The sequence below is a fragment of the Salvelinus fontinalis genome, chromosome 8, assembly GCF_029448725.1.
Source record: "Salvelinus fontinalis isolate EN_2023a chromosome 8, ASM2944872v1, whole genome shotgun sequence".
Classification (NCBI taxonomy): Eukaryota; Metazoa; Chordata; class Actinopteri; order Salmoniformes; family Salmonidae; genus Salvelinus; species Salvelinus fontinalis.
This window is the reverse complement of record NC_074672.1, coordinates 14889480-14909073: the sequence shown is the minus strand read 5'-3', so window position 1 is coordinate 14909073 and position 19594 is coordinate 14889480. Positions and strand designations below refer to the sequence as shown.

At 44.6% G+C, this 19594-nt stretch overlaps 1 protein-coding gene across 2 annotated transcripts in view; it reads right to left on the bottom strand.

Annotated features, from left to right (window-relative positions):
• The window catches only part of LOC129860668 (von Willebrand factor A domain-containing protein 5B1-like), a 51565-nt gene that overhangs the window by 15257 nt on the left and 16714 nt on the right, over positions 1-19594 (bottom strand). For both annotated transcript variants that reach the window (XM_055931298.1, XM_055931297.1), the window contains 8 exons: positions 15551-15661; positions 14851-15053; positions 8924-9038; positions 8259-8444; positions 7725-7932; positions 7346-7548; positions 4390-4657; positions 3961-4269 (listed from right to left, as the gene is read on the bottom strand). In XM_055931298.1, the coding sequence (XP_055787273.1) occupies positions 3961-4269; positions 4390-4657; positions 7346-7548; positions 7725-7932; positions 8259-8444; positions 8924-9038; positions 14851-15053; positions 15551-15661 (1603 nt within the window). The remainder of the gene's footprint in view (positions 1-3960; positions 4270-4389; positions 4658-7345; positions 7549-7724; positions 7933-8258; positions 8445-8923; positions 9039-14850; positions 15054-15550; positions 15662-19594) is intronic.

The window sequence follows — 19594 nt, the reverse complement described above, 5'->3', positions numbered from 1 at the left end:
AGGTGCTGAAAAAGGAAATCCTGCACCGGTATGGTTACACCTTGATTAGCAGGGCACAACGATTCAATGATTGGGCGTATGATCTTACAGCATCCCCCGATCACAAATGCATGATATAATTAGGCTGGCCGAGAGCTGGCTAACTGCTAAACCCCTGATGCTCACGACCATCAAAAGTGGTCATAGATAAATTGATATGCTCTCTTCCGTTCAAAGCTAAATAGTTAGCCAGCCAAGCTAAGCTGGTTGTACTGGTGGAAGGCCAACAGGTGGCTTTGGAAGCCAGACTGGAGGGAGAGGTGGCGAGTCTGGAAGACATGTTCCCAATGGACCATGAGGTGACACCAGAGCCCGCCTCTCTAGCGGGCCGGTTTGGCACGGCCCAACTGGAGGATCCCAACTTGACCAGCGCTCTCCAGTAGGTGACGGTGGTGGACAGAAATCCCGTGGAGGGGCAAGTCAAATCACCTACCCCCATTTCTATATAAAGAAGTTGCTATATCAGGCCGTGAAGAAGAATGAAGAAGAATGACTAATGTCTGGAGTTGTTGTTGGTGCCCCGTCCCTTTGTACCATCTGTCCTGAAGTTGGCACACTCCCATCTTCTTGGGGCTCACCTATGGGTTGAGAAGACCCTAGACAGGATCAAGGCATGATTTTACTGGCCAGGAGTGAAGAAAGCAGTGGAAGAATATTGCCGTAGTTGCCCCGAGTGCCCGAAAGTGGCGCCAAAACCCCATTTTCACTGTCCCTTAATTCCACCTACCAATTATTTCAGTTCCTTTCAGCAAGGCCACAATGGACCTGGTGGGACCTCTACCCAAGAGCAACCGAGGGCACCAATACATTCTGGTGATTCTGGATTATGCACCAGGTACCCAGAAGCCGTTCCCCTGCGCACCATGGTCACCAAGGGAATTGCATGTGAGTTGGTCATGCTGTTCTCCAGGGTAGGCATTCCTGACGAGAAACTGACCAACCAGGGCACCCCGTTCATGTCACGAATCATGAAGAATCTATGCAAGCTAATGAAAACAACCCAGTTGCGCACCTCAGTGTAACACCCTCAGACCGATGGATTGGTGGAAAGATTCAATCAAACCCTGAGGCAGATGATGAAGGTGATGGAGGCTGATGGAAAGAATTGGGACCAACTGCTACCCTATCTGATTTCTCGATCCGAGAAATGCTCCAAGCTTCAACAGGATTCTCTCCCTTCGAACTCCTGTAAGGGAGATAACCAAAAAAAGAAGCCTGGGAACAGCAACCATCACCCCACCGGACCTTGGTGGAGCACGTGGGAGACACAAGAGATTGGATGGCAACCCTGTGGCCCCTGGTACGGGAACACATGATGGAGGCCCAAGTGCGGGTGTACAACAGAGGAGCACAATGAAGGGACTTTCAGCCAGGAGACAGAGTGTTGGTCCCAACCTCAGAATGTACGTTTTTGGCCCGATGGAACAGGCCATACAAAGTCATTGAGAAGGTAGGTGTAGTTAACTATAGGGTCAGACAGCTGGGACGTAGGCATCTGACCCAGATTTACCATGTGAATTTGCAAAAGAAATGGAATGCATGTGATGTACTCTTCTCTATTTCCCCGAAGAAGGCTACCACAGAGACCGAGCCGATGGAGGTGCCAATGGGGGAGCAGCTGAGCCATGCCCAGAAGCAGGAGCTGAGGGAGTTGGTCGGCCGAAAGCAAGATGTGTTCTCCAGTGAACCAGGACACACCGATCTGGTACAGCATCATCACCGAACCCAGGACAAAGGTGAAGTTGAGACCCTACCGGAAGCAAGGAGAGAGGCTGTCAGCACCGAGGTCAAAACGATGTTGGAAGCTGATATAATCGAAGAGTGAAATAGTGAGTGGTGCAGCCCCATAGTGTTGGTGCCGAAACCAGACGGCACCTTTCAATTCTGTAATGATTTTAGAAAGGTAAATTAAATCTCAAAGTTCAATGCCTACCCCATGCCCCGAATTGATTAATTAATCGAACAGCTAGGGACTGCCCAATTTGTCAGCATGCTCGACCTGACAGAGGGTTATTGGCAGGTGCCCTTAGCTCTCGAGGCACAGGAGAAAACTGCTTTCACCACCCTGGACGGACTGTTCCATTATAAGAAGCTGCACGGGGCCTCGGCCACCTTCCAGAGGTTGATGGACCGGGTTCTCCGGAGTACGCGGCGGCATACATTAACGATATTGTGATCCAGGGGAGCGAGTGGGAGACACATCTAAACCAAGTGAGCGCGGTATTGCAGGCCTTACGGGAGGCGGGGCTAAAAGCGAACCCAAAGAAATGTCGGCTCGGCTTGCGAGAGGCTGAGTACCTGGGGTACATGATCGGGAGGGTATGTGTCAAACCAAAGGTGAAGAAAGTGGAGGTGATTTGGGACTGGCCCCGCCCCCTCACCAAGAAGCAGGTACGCATGTTTGCGGGGTTGACTAGTTACTACCGGAGACTTATTCCCCACTTTGCCTCCCTAGCCAGTCCCCTGACAGAATTGACCAGGAGCCGTCTGCCCTCCCAGGTGATGTGGACCGAGGAGACGGAGAAAGCCTTCCAGGACCTAAAGGGAGCACTGTGTTCTGGACCCGTGCTGGTGACACCGGACTTCTCCAAATCACTGGTGGTACAGACCGATGCGTACGAAACAGAGGTGGGTGCCATCCTATCACAGTCATATACATTGGCCGGAAGCTGTTGCCGCCGAAACAAAGATATTCCACGGTGGAGAAAGAATGTCTAGCGATCAAGTGGGCGCTGGAAACGCTGAGACGGCCCTTCACCCTCGTAACAGACCATGAACCATTGGTTCGGATGTCATGGAATAAGGACAGTAACGCCCGCATCACCGGCTGGTTATTATCCTTACAGCCCTTTGCTTTCTCTGTCGTCCACAGATCAGGTGTAGCCCATGGAAATGCAGATGCCCTCTCCAGGAGGGATGCTCTAGGGAGCTGGACCGCCCCTCCCTCAGGGTCAGAGCTGAGGGGTGGGGTCTGTGGCAGACAGCAGGGAGGGGTGGTTATTGAGGGGAGATATCTTGCAGCCCACTGGCTCCACCCCTGAGCCTTATATGGACTTCCAGCACCAACAAGGCGTTGCTGTAGGTCGTTAAGCAAGGGAGTGCTTGGGGATAAAGGAGGAAGCAACCTGCACAAAGGGGCAGAGTAAGGAGAGCAACGTGCGTTATGAAGAGTGGGAGAAGAGAGAATACTATCTGAGATTACCCGTTGTGACCTGGACTGTCGGATTAACCCCCTTGTGTACTGAACCGGATTGGCTGAGGACCCGAGTTTTAGGATTACCCCTGGAGAATGGAACAGACAACGAGAATGGCTTGTGGACTGTGAAGTAATTGGGGAATTCCCCCTTCTTCCCCAGTGTACAACAATCCCTAATAAACTTGCCATTTGCATTCTAATTGTGCTAGAGGTGTATGTTTTGTTATTGAACTTGGTTATGTGGAAACCCCAACCCCTTGAGCGTGCTACAATGTGTTATATAACTTTGGAGATAAGTAGGAGAAAAATGCCATTAAATTATTTTTACTACCATTTAGCTATGTTCACAACTTAAGCCTTAGCCCCACCCATCTCTAAGAATTCATATGTAAACGCATGAGTCAGCATGATATTGTCCTCCAGAATGTAGTCTCTCTATTATCCCCCATCCCTTATCTCAGCCAATCATGGATCCTGCCTTTGTCCCTATATAGCTCAGTGCTTTCTACTGGGCTAAACTCATTTTGAGATTTGTTTTTCATATTTACAGATCTCATACAAATTTGTAAGTCATATGAAAGTTAACATGTTCAAGAAGGCATTTCTGCAACAACAAAAAATATATATTTTCACAGCCATACTGTGATGTAGGAAATCACATCAAACACCCCGATCCTGAATCCGGTCACATTTGAGCAATGAGATATTACCCATGTCTTACGCACCATGCTCAATTTCACACTCCTTATCTGCCATGTTTTCAAAATCCTGAATAATGGAACGTCCAGCCAGATGATGGAACGTTTCGTTCCACAGTTCCTCGTGAACTTTCTCTTCCCGCTCTCTGCCCTTCAGGTAGGGGTTTATATCAAAGGTCACCTCCCACTTGACTGGCTTCCCGCAGAGCAGGCCCGACACCACAGCCTTACAGTCCCCCTTCACCACTTCCTGACAGGCAGGGGTGGTGTTCAGGTCTGGCGTGGCTGAAGGCTCCTGGGGGGTTTCTATCTCACACAGCTGATTGGGGTAGCAGTCTGGTAACACAACAATGAGTAGTTAGACATCTTGTCTGGGATATCAGTTATTGAATAGATTAGTGTGTCTACCATTGCTCAATGTTAGGGTGAGTGGGAGGGCTGTAGTTGTGGACGCACCTGCGTCTCCTAAGCTGCCGACAGAAGGGTCAGTGGAGGAGGAGCAGTCCTCCCCACTGGTGCTCCTGGTTCCTCCTGGAGCGTGCTCTGGGTCAGCCCTGCTCCTGGTGGCTCCGGCCTGCAGGTTGGAGCCGGGGGACTGGGCCTGCTCTGGGTCCACCTCTTGGGGAGCCCACTCCAGATGGGGGGAAGGTCTGTGAGAAGCCCCGTTGGTAGTACGCCCCCTGGAAGCCGTGGCAGATGTGGCACACAGGTTCACCAGCTGTGGCTGTCAGGGGTTAGACATAAAGATACATGTTTAGCTAAATACTATGACCAAAGATGTTATTAAACTTTATTGAAATGTTAATTTATGTCCAGAATAATTGCAATACATCCATTGACTTACTCTCCACGACTGTGAACCGAACACAGACTAATGCGACCATGCCCAGTCAGGCAAGAAGCTCACTTAAGTGTTAATAAGGACCATTACAGTGATGGCATTGTGCATGCAGTAATGATAGACTCAGTCATCAGAGCAAAGTGTTTTTGCCCATTCTACTGATTACACTAAATCAGTGGTTCCCAAACTTTTTATAGTCTCGTACCCCTTCAAACATTCAACCTCCAGCTGCGTACCCTCTCTAGCTCCAAGGTCAGCGCACTCTCAAATGTTGTTTTTTGCCATCATTGTAATCCTGCCACACACACACACTATACAATACATTTATTAAACATAAGAATGAGTGTGAGTTTTTGTCACAACCCGGCTTGTGGGAAGTGACAAAGAGCTCTTATAGGACCAGGGCACAAATAATAACAATCAACAATTTTGCTCTTTATTTAACCATCTTACATATAAAACCTTATTTGTTCATTGAAAATTGTAAATGACTCACCATAGGTTAATGAGAAGAAGGTGCTTGAAAGGATGCACATAACTCTGCAATGTTGGGTTGTATTTGAGAGAGTCTGTCTTAAATAATTTTCCACACACAGTCTGTGCCTGTATTTAGTTTTTATGCTAGTGAGGGTCGAGAATCCACTCTCACATAGGTACGTGGTTGCAAAGGGCATCAGTGTCTTAACAGCATGATTTGTCAAGCCTGGATACTCTGAGTACAGCCCAATCCAGAAATCTGGCATTGGCTTCTGATTAAATAAAAAAATTTACAGAACCGCTTGTTGCAATTTCGATGAGGCTCTCTGGTTCAGATATTGGTAAGTCGACTGGAGGCAGGGCATGAAAGGGATGAAGAATCCAGTTGCTTGTATCATTCGTTTCGGGAAAGTAGCTGCGTAATTGCGCACCCAACTCACTCAGGTGCTTCGCTATATCACATTTGACATTGTCTGTAAGCTTAAATTCATTTGCACACAAAAAAATCATACAATGATGGAAAGACCTGTGTGTTTTCCTTGTTAATGCAGACAGAAGAGCTCCAACTTCTTAATCATAGCCTGAATTTTGTCCCGCACATTGAATATAGTTGCGGAGAGTCCTTGTAATCCTAGATTCAGATCATAAAAAACATCACCCGGATACGTCATTACATAGTGCAGAAAATACACGAGAGTTTAGGGGCCTTGCTTTAACAAAGTTAACCATTTTCACTGCAGTGTCCAAAATGTCTTTCAAGCTGTTAGGCATTCCCTTGGCAGCAAGAACCTCTCGGTGGATGCTGCAGTGCACCCAAGGGGCTTCCCAGGAGCAACTACTTGCACGCGTGTTACCACTCTACTATGCCTCCCTGTCATGGCTTTTGCGCCATCAGTACAGATACCAACATGATCAGCAGCTACGTTTGGCTACATACGGACCGTTAGTGGAATTCCCGCGAGAGAGTAACGGTTAATGTGATTGGATGTTAATTATTTGACTAGGCTACCTGTATTTGACATTGTGTTGTTATTTCGCTTTTTATTTTTGGCAGTGAAACGAGGCTACTCAGGCGAGAAAAAATGTAATCACATTTTTATTTGGTGTACCCCCGACGGCATTGCTTGGGAATACCTGCACTAAATCAAGAACAACGCCTTTTATGACATGGGTTATGCCATAATTTGAATTAGCTGATGTCAATTTGTATAAAATGTTTTCTTATATTTCTTTATATGCTTTCTGTTGATGATCATAAAACCTGTTTTGTCTTAATAAGCAGGTCAATAATTTCAGCACCCAGAACCAAGTCTTGCGTGCACTAGTAACTATCACACTATGCAGATCAAAGTCAAATTCCAAGTATATCATTTGTACAAGGGCAGAAACCATGGAATGACAGGTGAGCCTTGCCTCATTATACCAATGCGCTCTGGGCAACTTTCAGACAGTCCATTATCATTCATGAAATGATGGTGGCCCTCATTAGTGATGAGAGAACATTCCTCTTTTGTATTCTTGATTACACTCCAACTCAGCACAGGGTCAGATCGCTTTCTCCCACGCCATTATTACTCATCCACCGTCACTGCAATTTCAACACTGACTTCCTGGCATATCTTATCGAAAAGACAATATAATTTTCCGAAAGAGATTTGGGGTTTTCATGTTCGTGTACAAAATGACATATGCTGCAAGATCAACCTGTAAAAAACAATATTTTCCAGAATAATGGTTTTTACTTTTACCATGAAAGCCTATTATTTTTGCGCCAATGTCTTAGGTATTCTGTGGTGTTTCTTGAATTGCTTTTGTGTGGTTAAATTGGATTGTCACTTAAACGATTATATTTGAAGATTGAAATCAATGAACCATGTGTATCATATTAAGACATGTTTCTAATGATTTCTATACATGTTTTTCTTTTTGAACAATTCCCCTCGTAGTCATTCTTCCTCAGGTTATAAGTAGAGTGTGAGATAGATGAGGACAGAGACACAGTAGGAAGAGGGGACATAGGAATCGAACTGCAGTTTCCAGGGTCGAGACCCAGATCTGTTGGCAGTGCCACAAGATCACAGACACTGCACTCACGTGGTAGTCAGTCTTCCACTGTGCTCCATAGTCAGGGCTGGTCTGTCCATTCAGCTCCTGGACCTGAGTTCTCCTCAGTGGGTTCTTCCCCTCTACAGACCTGGGGTCACTGGGAGTGTAGGTCTTCTTCATGTTTTGGTTGTATTCCACTATCTGGCTGGTGCTATACACACGTCTTCTAGGTGACGATTTGCTGTCCGTTCCTATGGGTTTGTGAAAAGATCACATTCATTTGTGTGCACAAATACAAGTTTTCATGTCTGAACGCGTTATCATGTCTGACCAAGTGATCGTTATCGCATGAATTGGACCAACTAAACACAAATGGCATTTGAACCAGTGGAAAGGTAGAGATGATCTCAGACCTCTAGATTCTTACCCATGGCTTTGTGTTCTGTGGGGCCAGGGCTGCTTTCTGACATGGAGTCCAGATAGGAGTCAAACGGCAGGCTGGAGTGTATGTCCCTGTGCATTTCTGGACCGTCAGATAAGGCTGTAGTCGTCCCTGGGTCCTCCTCTTGGGAGTGGTAAAACACTGAGCTAGCTGACACATTGGAATGCATCATACTGTATCGCCTCCTTTTATCCTGGCGGAAGAGTTGAAAGAGAAATGTTTGAGTGCTGCATGTCTACACCACTTGAGAGATTAATTGATAGTTGCTGACCGAGCCATTCATTTCAAGATATAGCTTTTCGACACCTTTCAGAGAGGATATTTTAGCCTTCAAAAAAGAATCCACATCCTTCACTTCAATCATTTAACATAGAGAAGATCTATTGAATTGAAATAGAGGGGAACAGATGATGTGCTTGAGTCTCATTCAGGAGTGAGGAGACTCAATATCTTAATCACACTAAGAAATATGAATACATATTACATAGACACTTTATGTCAAGGTGTAGGGCTACTTACAGATTTGGGATTGGGATGGTAGCGCGTGGTGTCGCACACCACGCTGTAGCCAATCAAACAGTCCCCAGGGAACAGGAATGTGGAGCCCACTGGGGAGAGCAACACCTCCTTGGTGTCAGGGAACAACCAGTCGATGGCTATGTCACTCAGCACTGGGGCCATGGTCTTCTTCAGCGATTTAATAATCTGGGAGAATATACAGATAAGAGAGATGCAGTTGAAATAGAATAGAAACAGAGATCTATTGAAGTTATTCTTATGATGTTCAGTGATCTGGGAGAGTACAGGCAGAGATGCAGATGACATTGCCTTCCTTGAGTGCCAGCATTATAGAGGTGAAACGCAGATTCCTAGAATACCGCATTGTCTACTGAAATTAGGACATTCCCTCCGTCTGTGCAATACAACTTGTTTTGTGAAAACAAGACTAGAGCCTGTAAGCCTGTGAGTGTGGAATAATAAAGGATCCTTTTAAAACATAACGTATGCTGTGAATCAGGCTGATTCTAATGGGCGTTTTATTCAACAAAATGAATTGTTAATTGCTAACAGTGGCGAGCACTCTGTCTGAACAATTTGCATCCACTGCATAATGGCCCTCTATGACATTCAGAATAGATGGTTGTCGCAAAGAGGAGGATAAACATGTCATTGGAAATGAGGACCTTGGGCTGCAGTCTCTCCCCTTCTGCCAAGAACTCTGCCGTTCCTTTGGAAACTGCCGCCAGTCCTGTCATCAGTCTCCTGCAAGCACTCTGACCGATGCCGAAGGTGTAGCACCTGCCAAAACAAGATTCACATCTCAGTGGCTTAGTGGCCTGGAAAGACCAGCGGCCTGAAAATGTCTGTAGGTATCGGAGTCTAATAAGCGTCAGACACCCTATCTCTCAGACATTTATTCCCTCAAAGAGACCTCTTGAGATGGTCCAGTAGCTCAAAGTTGTGGTGGTATATTACAACACACCCCCCTGCAAAGTTTTGGTTTTATAAGTCCATGTAATTTGCTGCACATAGCAGAAGAAAACTAGATGATGCGAAATGTAGTTAATTCTCCGCAATGAGAATTATGTAGCAAATGACAGAGCAGAGGAAGAATTTAGTGTGTTGTCAGGCACCCTCAAGGCAGTCAATGAATGCATTGCACCAAGAGTAGTTCACAAACTAGACCTCGATTCAAATGTATCAAGAAATATGAATCTGTATGCCTAGCAATCAACAAATGTACATCGTTTAAAGCACACATTTACAAGTCTCAGTAACAAATGACAGCTCCAATAAACCCCCTATGGTGAACAGCATTGGTGCTTTCAAAACAACTGTGAACTCGACGACTCATGAAGTCAACTCAGAGATCCGAGTAGGAATTCTGAGTTGTATGACCGTTCAAAACTAATTTTCCCAGTTGGAGCTTGTTTCCTTCCGAGTTCTCAGTTGTCTTGAACGCCCTGAAGTCGGAAGTAGGAGATCTCCCAGATCTGAGTTCCCAGTTGTTTTGAATGCGGCACATGTGAACAAGAGGCTCGTAGAATCATTCATGACTCTTTTCGAGTTTTCAGTTCATCGCTCGCCGGTAAAGGGCACTGAGGTATAATAAAAATGGATAGGGGGTCCTAGTGGCTCTGGCCATTATTGAGTCAAATTAATGAAATTAGTCCAAAGATTCGCTCTTTTGACTAAATTAGTCGAAAAGATCAGAGTCAGTAAAAAGAGCAGAACTACCTATCACTAGCCTGATGAGGACCGAGAGTGAGACACAGAGTGAGAAATGATCGGACTCTGTTGATGGTCAATTTTCATCATCATGCAGCCTAATGCCATGTCTCCTTATCAGATTTCCCATTAGGTTTGTTAATTTCACTTCACATGTCACACTGAGTACAAATTAGAGATGTCAATCTCCATCTCAACATCAGCAGATGCACCAGTGATGGCCGCTCTGCATAGTTGGTGAGGGCAAACAGTGGGGATTAGAAAGGAAGCACAACCTTTAGCATAGCTACATGTCTGACGTGGGCTGTGTCCCAAATGGCACCCTATTCCCTATACAGTGCACTACTTTTGACCAGGGCCCATAGTGTCAAAAGTAGTGCACTATATAGGAAATAGGGTGCTATTTGTGATGCAGACCTGGTAGCAGAGGTTCATTAGTATTTTCTCTGTCCACTGACCTGGGATGTGCTGATTTGTGAGTGTGGAGCGATAATGATTCTGGGCGCGCGGACGGATTGGCCAGACCACTGTGTATCTAATCCAATCATCTAGGGGTTATTCATCCTTTAAAAAGGGCAATATTTAAAGTTAATTACATCAGTTGTAGTTCAAGAGAGGATGACTGCGGATTAAGATTGGAGATGCAACAACCAAAGTGAAACAATAACCAATTCCCTGCAGACAGTATTGTGTTATTGGCAGTCTTGGTCTATCAACAGCTGGTGTTTTGATTCTTCAGGGGCATGTTCAGAGCATCTCCTCATGTTCAGATGCTGCAGTGTTTGAAAATATTACCATATTACCATATGACTTTGTTGACACTGAGTTGCTTTGACTTTACCATACCCAATAGTGTTGCGCGGGTTGATTCATAACCAGCAGTCCGCGCGGGGCGGGTTTAGGGCCATGAAATATTGTGTGGATTAAGGGCGGGTGGTGGTGGGCGGGTTGAACAAAGAGAAAATAATACCTTAAATCCATAAATGTAGCCTATCATTCTTGTGCAATTTATATCTATATGTTACATTGGCATTTTTATTTCATCCTTTCATGCTCTGGCATTTGCGCATAAGACTAAACTTTGTAGGCCAAACTGTATGCATGCCAAACAGCCTACAAGCTAAACAACAAATGCTTTTGGGATCGGTCAGTAAATGTCAATATCTATCCATGGAGGCGAAAAGGACAATGTTGGAGTTTAAAGATGCAATATATGTAACTCTTTGAGTGACCTTACCAAATTCACATAAACATTTGTGTTATAGAACGGTCAATCTAATTGAAAGCAAGTCTAAGAAGTAGTAGATCTGTTTTATGTGCCCGTTCTTACATTTCGTTTTTGCATCTTTCACTTTCGGTTTTGTACACCAGCTTCAAACAGCTGAAAATACAATATTTTTGGTTATGTAAAATATATTTCACAATGGTTTAGATGGTACAAGGATTCTCTACACTATACTTGCTTGTTTTGTCACATAAACTGAAATTAGGCAAACTATTAGAATTTTAGCAACCAGGAAATGGAGGAGTGATTTCCGCATAGAGCATCTTTAATTCAATAAGAGAAAAGCTGTGAAATGGAGAGTTGAAAATAAAGAGAAGGGAAGGGTTTGGAAACTATGGATACTATACCAATTGGATAGTCGCAAGACTGACTTCAAATAGGCGTATGGTACCTCAAGGAAACTGTAGCCTACTGTTTAGATGGGTTAAATGGAAACTGAACTCTGGACACTGCAGGTCTATAACATCTTACATTACCTTTATATTAACTCCTGCAGAATTAAGCATTTCTTGCAGTAAAATGATACACCAAATGTAGGCAAAATGTTGACTCGGGAACAGGAGTGGAGAAATATGATTTTTTCCTTTCAGTATCTTGAGAGAACGTGAATGCAGTTCCATCTGTGGAGTTGCTATCTTTAAAAGCTGATAGTAGCCTATTTCAACCACATAAAATACTGTTTTTGCTCTGGCATTATGGGGTATTATGTGTAGATTGCTGAGGATAAAAAAAAAATATATATATAAAATCAATTTCAGAATAAGGCTGAAATGTAACAAAATGTGGAAAAGTCAAGGGGTCTGAATACTTCCCGAAGACACTGTATAGTCAGAAGGTTGCGGATGGGTTATTAGCAATTGCAGGTGAACAAACAGCTGACCCGCACACCCCTAATATCCAATCCTGATTGAGCTACAGGTTTTTGAAGTCACACCAAATAATATCAAGTACTGTGCAAACATAAGGTGCATATTTCCAAGCTTCATTTTAAAAGGATTACTGAGCAATAACAGCACAGCCACCATATAACGTTCTGAGAGCCATATGTTTCTTAGAGCTTAATGAGCGTGTTGGTGTCATGTGGTTATTTTGCATACAACCATCACACAACCTTCTGGGAATGGTGTAGGATAGTTCCTTGGCTTTTAAAAATTCGCAAAACATTTAAGGACTTGACAAAAAACATACATTTGTTGGTACTGTAGCCCAATGACCAAAAGTGCCCTCTTTGGCCTCAGGGGTGGAATGTTATTAATATTTTTCATAATTCATAAAGATATATATTTTTTTTGATGATTGACAATCTGGTGTTTCTATATTAAACAGTTTTATTATATATTTCAGTCTTCTGTGTTGTATATAAAGTGTAATATTGGGATGCAAAATTGAATACATTTCAACTTTATATCTGACATGGTACTGGTGTCTTCTTTTTTTAAGCCCATAACCATGTGTGTCAGGTGTATACTTTAGTTTCAAAGTAGATTTGCTTAAGACTACCAATAATCACTGTGGCCCTGATTTAGCCCACTGCAGTAAAAGGTTAACAGATCGTTACCTAAAAGTTGAAACATGGGTACATTTAATTCCATTTTTAATTAAAATGTTGGTAATGTTATAGGAACGTTCTCCAACTGGTTTGACATTAGGAATCTTCTCAAATAGTTCAGAGAACTATAAGAAACAACGTTCTTCTGTGGAAATCTCAGTACTTCAGCATTAAGTTTCCTACAGGTTTCCTCAAGATTATATTTAAAGTAATGTTCTCATATTAACCCTTCACTAAGCCCCACCTCCCTTGGTTACTGTTGCAACCTTGGACAACATTTTCCCGGGAAGCCCATTTCCCCATACGAACCACTGGCGAAATCCCCTCAGAATGATCTCAAATTGTGTCTTTAATACACAATGAAATTAAATACAGACTACCCCTTGCTAACCAGGAAATGCTCGGGTATGTTGTGGTGGACTGTCATTACAATTGCTTTACGAGAACCTGGTAAAATTTGTTTGTGGTGTGGCTAGCCACTGAATGGCTCTGAATTCACTGTCAGCATGCAGTCAATGCTGCTAACTAGCTAGTGCTTTCAAATCTTGATGTCGACAGCAGATGGCAGTTGTATTAATAACATGGCTAACTTAGCTAGTTAAAATACATTTCAAAAAGCATGTTATATTAAGTGGCTACCTAGCTAGCATTAGCAACATTTGGTGGTCAATGAGACTGAGAGCTAGCTAACCAGCTGAGCTAGCAAACAATGTAACAAAAGTATAATTTCAGATTCGAAAAATACTACATCAGGCTCTGCATTTCAGGAATCACAGTAGCAAGTACCCCTGGTGCACTGTACAATTATTTAACCATTTTAACAATGTATTTTTTGAAGAAAACTCTCAATTTAATATGTTTTAAACTTGAGCTTGTCCGAGGTGTAGGACTCGACGACAGTTGTTATCCATTGGAGCACTGCGATTGGTTGCCACAAATTCTTGAGAGGGGCTTAGCGAAGGGTCAGTTGTTCCGAGAACGTTAAGAAAGCTATCCATAAAAACCACAAGAAAACTTTAGTAATGTTGAGAGAACGTTCTAAGAATGTTATTTAAAAACATATACATTCTGTTCTCAGCATCAACAAATGTCTCTCTATCCTCTTTCTTGTTAAGTGTGTTCAGGTGTGTTGACCACGCCCACTTATTGGCCACACCTGATCTTAATGAGTGCTTGATTCGTTTGAAATGAGGCCTGTTTGAATAGACAAAAATGAACAGTTTTGTACGTGTCAAAAAAAAGGAAGGGCATGCTAGCACCATCCATGGATAGAGAACAGAAGATTATAGACTCGAATCTCACTGATGCCTTGTCACAATAAAAAAATATTTGTGTTTGCATGATTACTGCCTAAGGATATAAATGTCCATGTGTCCTATCTGTGCTAAGCCAATATAAGCTAGCTGTGTTATTAAAAGTCTTATTGAAATAGTCAGTGGAAGTTATTTAAAAAAAATAAAAACCTATCATTTCTCATTAATAAAACCTCCCAGAACATTCTCAGAACCTCCCTGCAATCTAAAAGTTTACATTCCCAGAAAAGGTGAAATTTTCAGTTCTGTTCTCAGAACACTTAAAGAAAGTTACCGGTCAGGAAACGGCTTCATTCCCACAACCAATGTGAACTTCCAAGCAACCAAATGTGCTAGCTGGGAAGGTTTTGCAATAAAATCCCCTAGCCTTGATGACATGTCTGAATGGTTTGTTGTTAATTTGCTTTGTGCATAATGCATTAGCAAGCCCAATCAGATGTAATATGACTACTGTGCTCGTTAGTGTTGTGGTGCTATTGTTCTTGTGTCCAATTCCATTCCAACTCTTAAAGCGGTGCTCGAGGACATCTGATTCACACGTGGTATCAAATGGGGCACTTTGCAACGGGTTTAGATTAGAAGCCTCCAGCTAGGGCAAAATGAACAGCAATTTACCAATACTCATAAACCCCTTTACACCATGGTAAGGGATGCTGGGTTTGCATACTGATAGATTCCCCCAGTGCCTGTAAGAAGAGGAAGTGAAGGACAGGTATATGTTGATTGTGTGTTTACCTGGTGTAGCGGGCATGGCTGCGGACCAGCTCGATGACCTTCCCTGTGTTGTTGACGGCCCCGTCCGTGAGCAGGAAGAGCATGCGAGGATGACCTGCGTGCATCGGTTGCCTCAGGATCCATTTGAGCGGTGCCAGGATGTTGGTGCCGCCCATGTCAGCTCGGATCTTCCTGATGTACTCACAAGCCATGGTTACTGTTTCCTGAAAAATGTAGAAAGCAAGAGAAAAAGCATAGTAGCATTAAATAGCCTAGCAGTTAGAAAAGCTAGCCTGCAACCGGAGGGTTGCCAGTTCGGATCCCGGGTCTGACTGGAAAAATCTGGTGGCAAGTGAGCTGGGAACCAGAGGGTTGCTTGTATAAAATTCTAGACGCTATTGCCTGCAGTTGTGCCCTTGAGCAAGACACTTAACACCCTACAACAACAGCGCCTCAGGCGCCCAGTGTGGCAGCCCCTGCACCTCTCCTAGTGGTTGGGTTAAAAGTGGAAGTCAAATTTCAGTTGGATATTGTTTGCAATTGACCAATAAAGTGATCTCTCAATAGACAAACGTGTCTCTGACTCATACTTCGATTACCTGTAGTTGTCAAATCTGTCCCGCAAGATTAAGTATTTACTAATAGAGATTTTATTAATGACATGCAGTTAATTAATATTGACCTGAAAGCAGAAACACTACATGTCCTGCCAGCCTCATACCTCATCATAGCTCTGACTGGTAGTAAACAGTGTTTTGAATGTGGAGCCGAAGCCGATGATGTTGAAGAGGCTGGCAGGCACAAGGCTCTTCAGAATCACCACCATGGCATCCTGGGAACAGAATAGACATGATAAAAACACAAGGTCAAGAGGTAGAAGAGCAAAATGAGAAAAGTGGGAAAGAGCGAGGTAGAGAGCAAAAAGAGAAAAAGAAAAGAAACAAGACAGGCAGACCAGGCAGTCAATTTTTTAAGTCATTGTCTAACAATCAACCTTGTTCACCTGCTGCAAGTGTTCTTTACCTATATGAGGAAATGTGTTAAAACGTTTTTGGCTGCAGCAGTTGACCAGATTACAGCTCCTCTAACACGATCTTCTCTGCCATCAGGCTAGTTATTACAAACTGTTTAAAGTTTAAAGTGTTATTAGTCATATGTACAGGATACACATGGTATACACTGTCCAACAAAATGCTTACTTACAGGTTCCTTCTTGATAATGAAACAATAAGAAATAATAAAAGATAAGAATATGAACAGAAAGTAAATGGCTTAGTAGAATAGAATAGACATTTTAGCATATGTATAATACAGGAAGTTTGTAGTAAATGAATTACGTTTATGTATCAGGGAAGGGGGAATTAGGGGGCAAGTGTTTAAATTGTGCAGTATTAGCAATAGTAAATAAGAGTCTGGTAGCAACAGTTGTGATGTGTGTGTACCACATACTCTCACTACTGGTGTCCCCCAGGGCTAAGTTCTAGGCCCTCTCCTCTTCTCGCTATACACCAAGTCACTCGGCTCCGTCATATCCTCACATGGTCTCTCCCTATCATTGCTATGCGGATGACACTCAACTACCTTTCTCCTTCCCCCCCTTTTGACACCCAGGTGGCAACACACATCTCTGCGTGCCTGGCAGATATCTCAAATTGGATGTCAACCCACCACCTCAAGCTCAACCTCCACAAGATGGAACTGCTCTTCCTCCCGGAGAAGGCCTGCCCGCTCGAAGACCTTTCCATCACGGTTGACAACTCCACAGTGTCGCCCTCCCAGAGTGCAAAGAAGCTTGGCGTGACCCTGGACAACACCCTGTCGTTCTCTGCAAACATCAAAGCAGTGACCCGTTCCTGCAGGTTCATGCTCTACAATATCCGTAGAGTACGACCCTACTTCATACAGGAAGCGGTGTGTAGGTCCTAATCCGGCACTTGTCCTCTCCCGTCTGGACTACTGCAACTCGCTGTTGGCTGGGCTCCCCACTGGTGTCATCAAACCCCTGCAACTTATCCAGAACGCAGCAGCCTGCCTGGTTTTCAACCTTCCCTAGTTCTTTGTCCTGGCACCCCCACTCCTCCACTGGCTTCCAGTTGAAGCTCGCATTCACTACAAGACCATGTTGCTTACCTACGGAACAGCAAGAGGAACTGCTCCTCCCTTCCTTCAGGCTATGCTCAAACCCTAAACCCCAACCCGAGCACTCCGTTCTGCCACCTCAGGTCTCCTGGCACAAGGGATGGCAGCTTCCACTCAGGCCAGTCCAAGCTCTTCTCTGTCCTGGTGGAACAAGCTTTTCCCTGAAGCTAGAACAGCAGAGTCCTTGCCCATCTTCTGAAAACATCTGAAACCCTACCTCTTCAGACAGTATCTTAAATAATCCTCCTCCTCACCTCGACCACCCCCAACAAAAGACAGCATTTGCACTTGACCCCCCCCCCCCCCCCCCCCCCCAGCTCTGAATCTACTGTTATTGAGGAAAAATTTACTTTCTATGCCTGTGATATGTGGTTGTCCCACCTAGCTATTTTAAGACTAAGTCGCTCTGGATGAGAGCGTCTGCTAAATGACTAAAATGTCAAATGTAAAAAATGTGTAGCATGAATGTATATGTATATATATGTGTGTGTGTGTGTGTGTGTGTGTGTGTGTGTGTGTGTGTGTGTGTGTTTGTGTGTGTGTGTGTGTGTGTGTGTGTGTGTGTGTGTGTGTGTGTGTGTGTGTGTGTGTGTGTGTGTGTGTGTGTGTGTGTGTGTGTGTGTGTGTGTGTGTGTGTGTGTGTGTTAAGGTGCGGAGAGAAGGTGCAGGTGGTCAGTCCAGTTCAAGTCTTCAGCAATCTGATGGCTTGTAGATACCAACAGGCTCAGAGACTGTTTCTATCAGACCTCATGCTCCGATACCATCTGCCCGACGGTAAGGGAGTGAACAGCTCGTATGTGGGTTCCTTGATGATGCTGCTATACTTCCTCAGGCACCGTTTCAAGTAGATGTGCTGGATGGTTGGGAAAACGGCCCCCGTGTTGTCCACCACCCACTGGAGGGCCTTGCGGTCGTGGACGTTTTCGTGAGATCCAATTGGTAGTTACAGTCTTGTCCCATCGCTGCAACTCCCATACGGGCTCGGGAGAGGCGAACGTCGAGAGCCATGCGTCCTTCGTAAAACGACCCTGCCAAGCTGCACTGCTTGCTTAACCTGGAAGCCAGCCGCATCAATGCGTCGGAGGAAACACCGTATAACTGGCGACCGTGTCAGCGTGCATGCGCACTGCCCGCCACAAGAGTCACTAGAGCGCTATGGGACAAGGACATCCCGGCCAACCAAACCCTCCCCTAACCCGGAAGACGCTGGGCTATTTGTGCGCCGCCTCATGGGTCTCACGGTCGCAGCCGGCTGCGACACAGCTCAGGATTGAAGCCGGGTCTGCGCCACTCGGGAGGTCCAACGCACACTCTGAGGATGCGGCCATGGATTCAATCTGGGCCTGCGGCTTTGTGAATATTCACTCTTTTGAGAATTTTCCTTACGTCAGCCTTGGAGAGCAAAAGCACCTGCTCATTCGGAGCAGCGAGAGCCTTCCTGGATGGCTCGGTATTGTCTGCCTCAAAGCGAGCATAGAATGTCTTAAGCTCGTCTGAGAGGGAGGCTTCGGTGGGCACCACACAGCTGGATTTGCCTTGGTAGTCCATGATAGCCTGTAGTCCATGCCACATGCATCGCAAATCTGAGTTGTTAAACATCGATTCAAGTTTGAGTTTGTATTATGTTTTTGTATTATCTTTTTGCGTCCCTAATGGATTTGCGGAGCTCATACCTGCTTGCCTTGTACGCGTCGCACACCACTGAGTCGTTGGGGCTTGTTCTGCGGACATTGAATGCTGCAGTACGGGCTCTCAGAATGGTACGGATTACTCCGTTTATCCTGGGTTTTCGGTTCGGGTGTGTCCGGATTGTTATTTTGGGTACAGCAATTCATCAACACATTTCCTAATGAAGCCTGTGACTGACGATTCCTCAATATTGATGGATGAGTCCTGGATGGATGAGTCATTGAATATATTCCAATCAGTATTCTCGAAGCAGTCCTGCAGCATTCTCTGTCCAGCGCCTAACTATTCTCTGTGTTGGTGGCTCAGTCTTGATTTTCTGCTTGTAGGCGGGGAGAAGGAGAGACGTGATCTGATTGGCCAAAGTTGGGGTGGAGATGGCTTTGTACACGTCACAGATATTTATGTACACATGGTCTAGCACGTTGTTTCCTCTCGTGGCGCAGGCTAAATGTTGGTAACACTTGGTTAGTTAAAATCTCTCGTGATAATAAAGACTGCTTCTGGGTGATAGGATTCTTGCTGGCTAATGTTCTTGTACAGTTCGCTGAATTGCGCCTTGATGTTTGCTTGTGGCGGCATGTACACAGCTGTGATAATAACACAAGTGAATTCTCTGGGCATATAGTGGCATATATAGCATATAGTGAACAGGTGCTCAAGATTTTTTAAACTTCGGTACACCAGGAATTGTTGATGAGGAAGCATATACCTCCCCCTACTCTTACCAGAAGCTGCCGTACGATCCATATGGAAAATGGAAAAGCCGTCTGGTTGAATAGCAGAGTCAAGTGAATTGTCCGTAAGCCATGTCTCTGTAAAAACAAAGACAAAGCATTCCCTAATGTCCCTCTGCAATTGAAGCCTTGCTCTGAGTTCACAAAGTTTATTTTCCAGTGACTGGACATTAGCCATCAGGATACTAGGAAGAGGAGGCCGT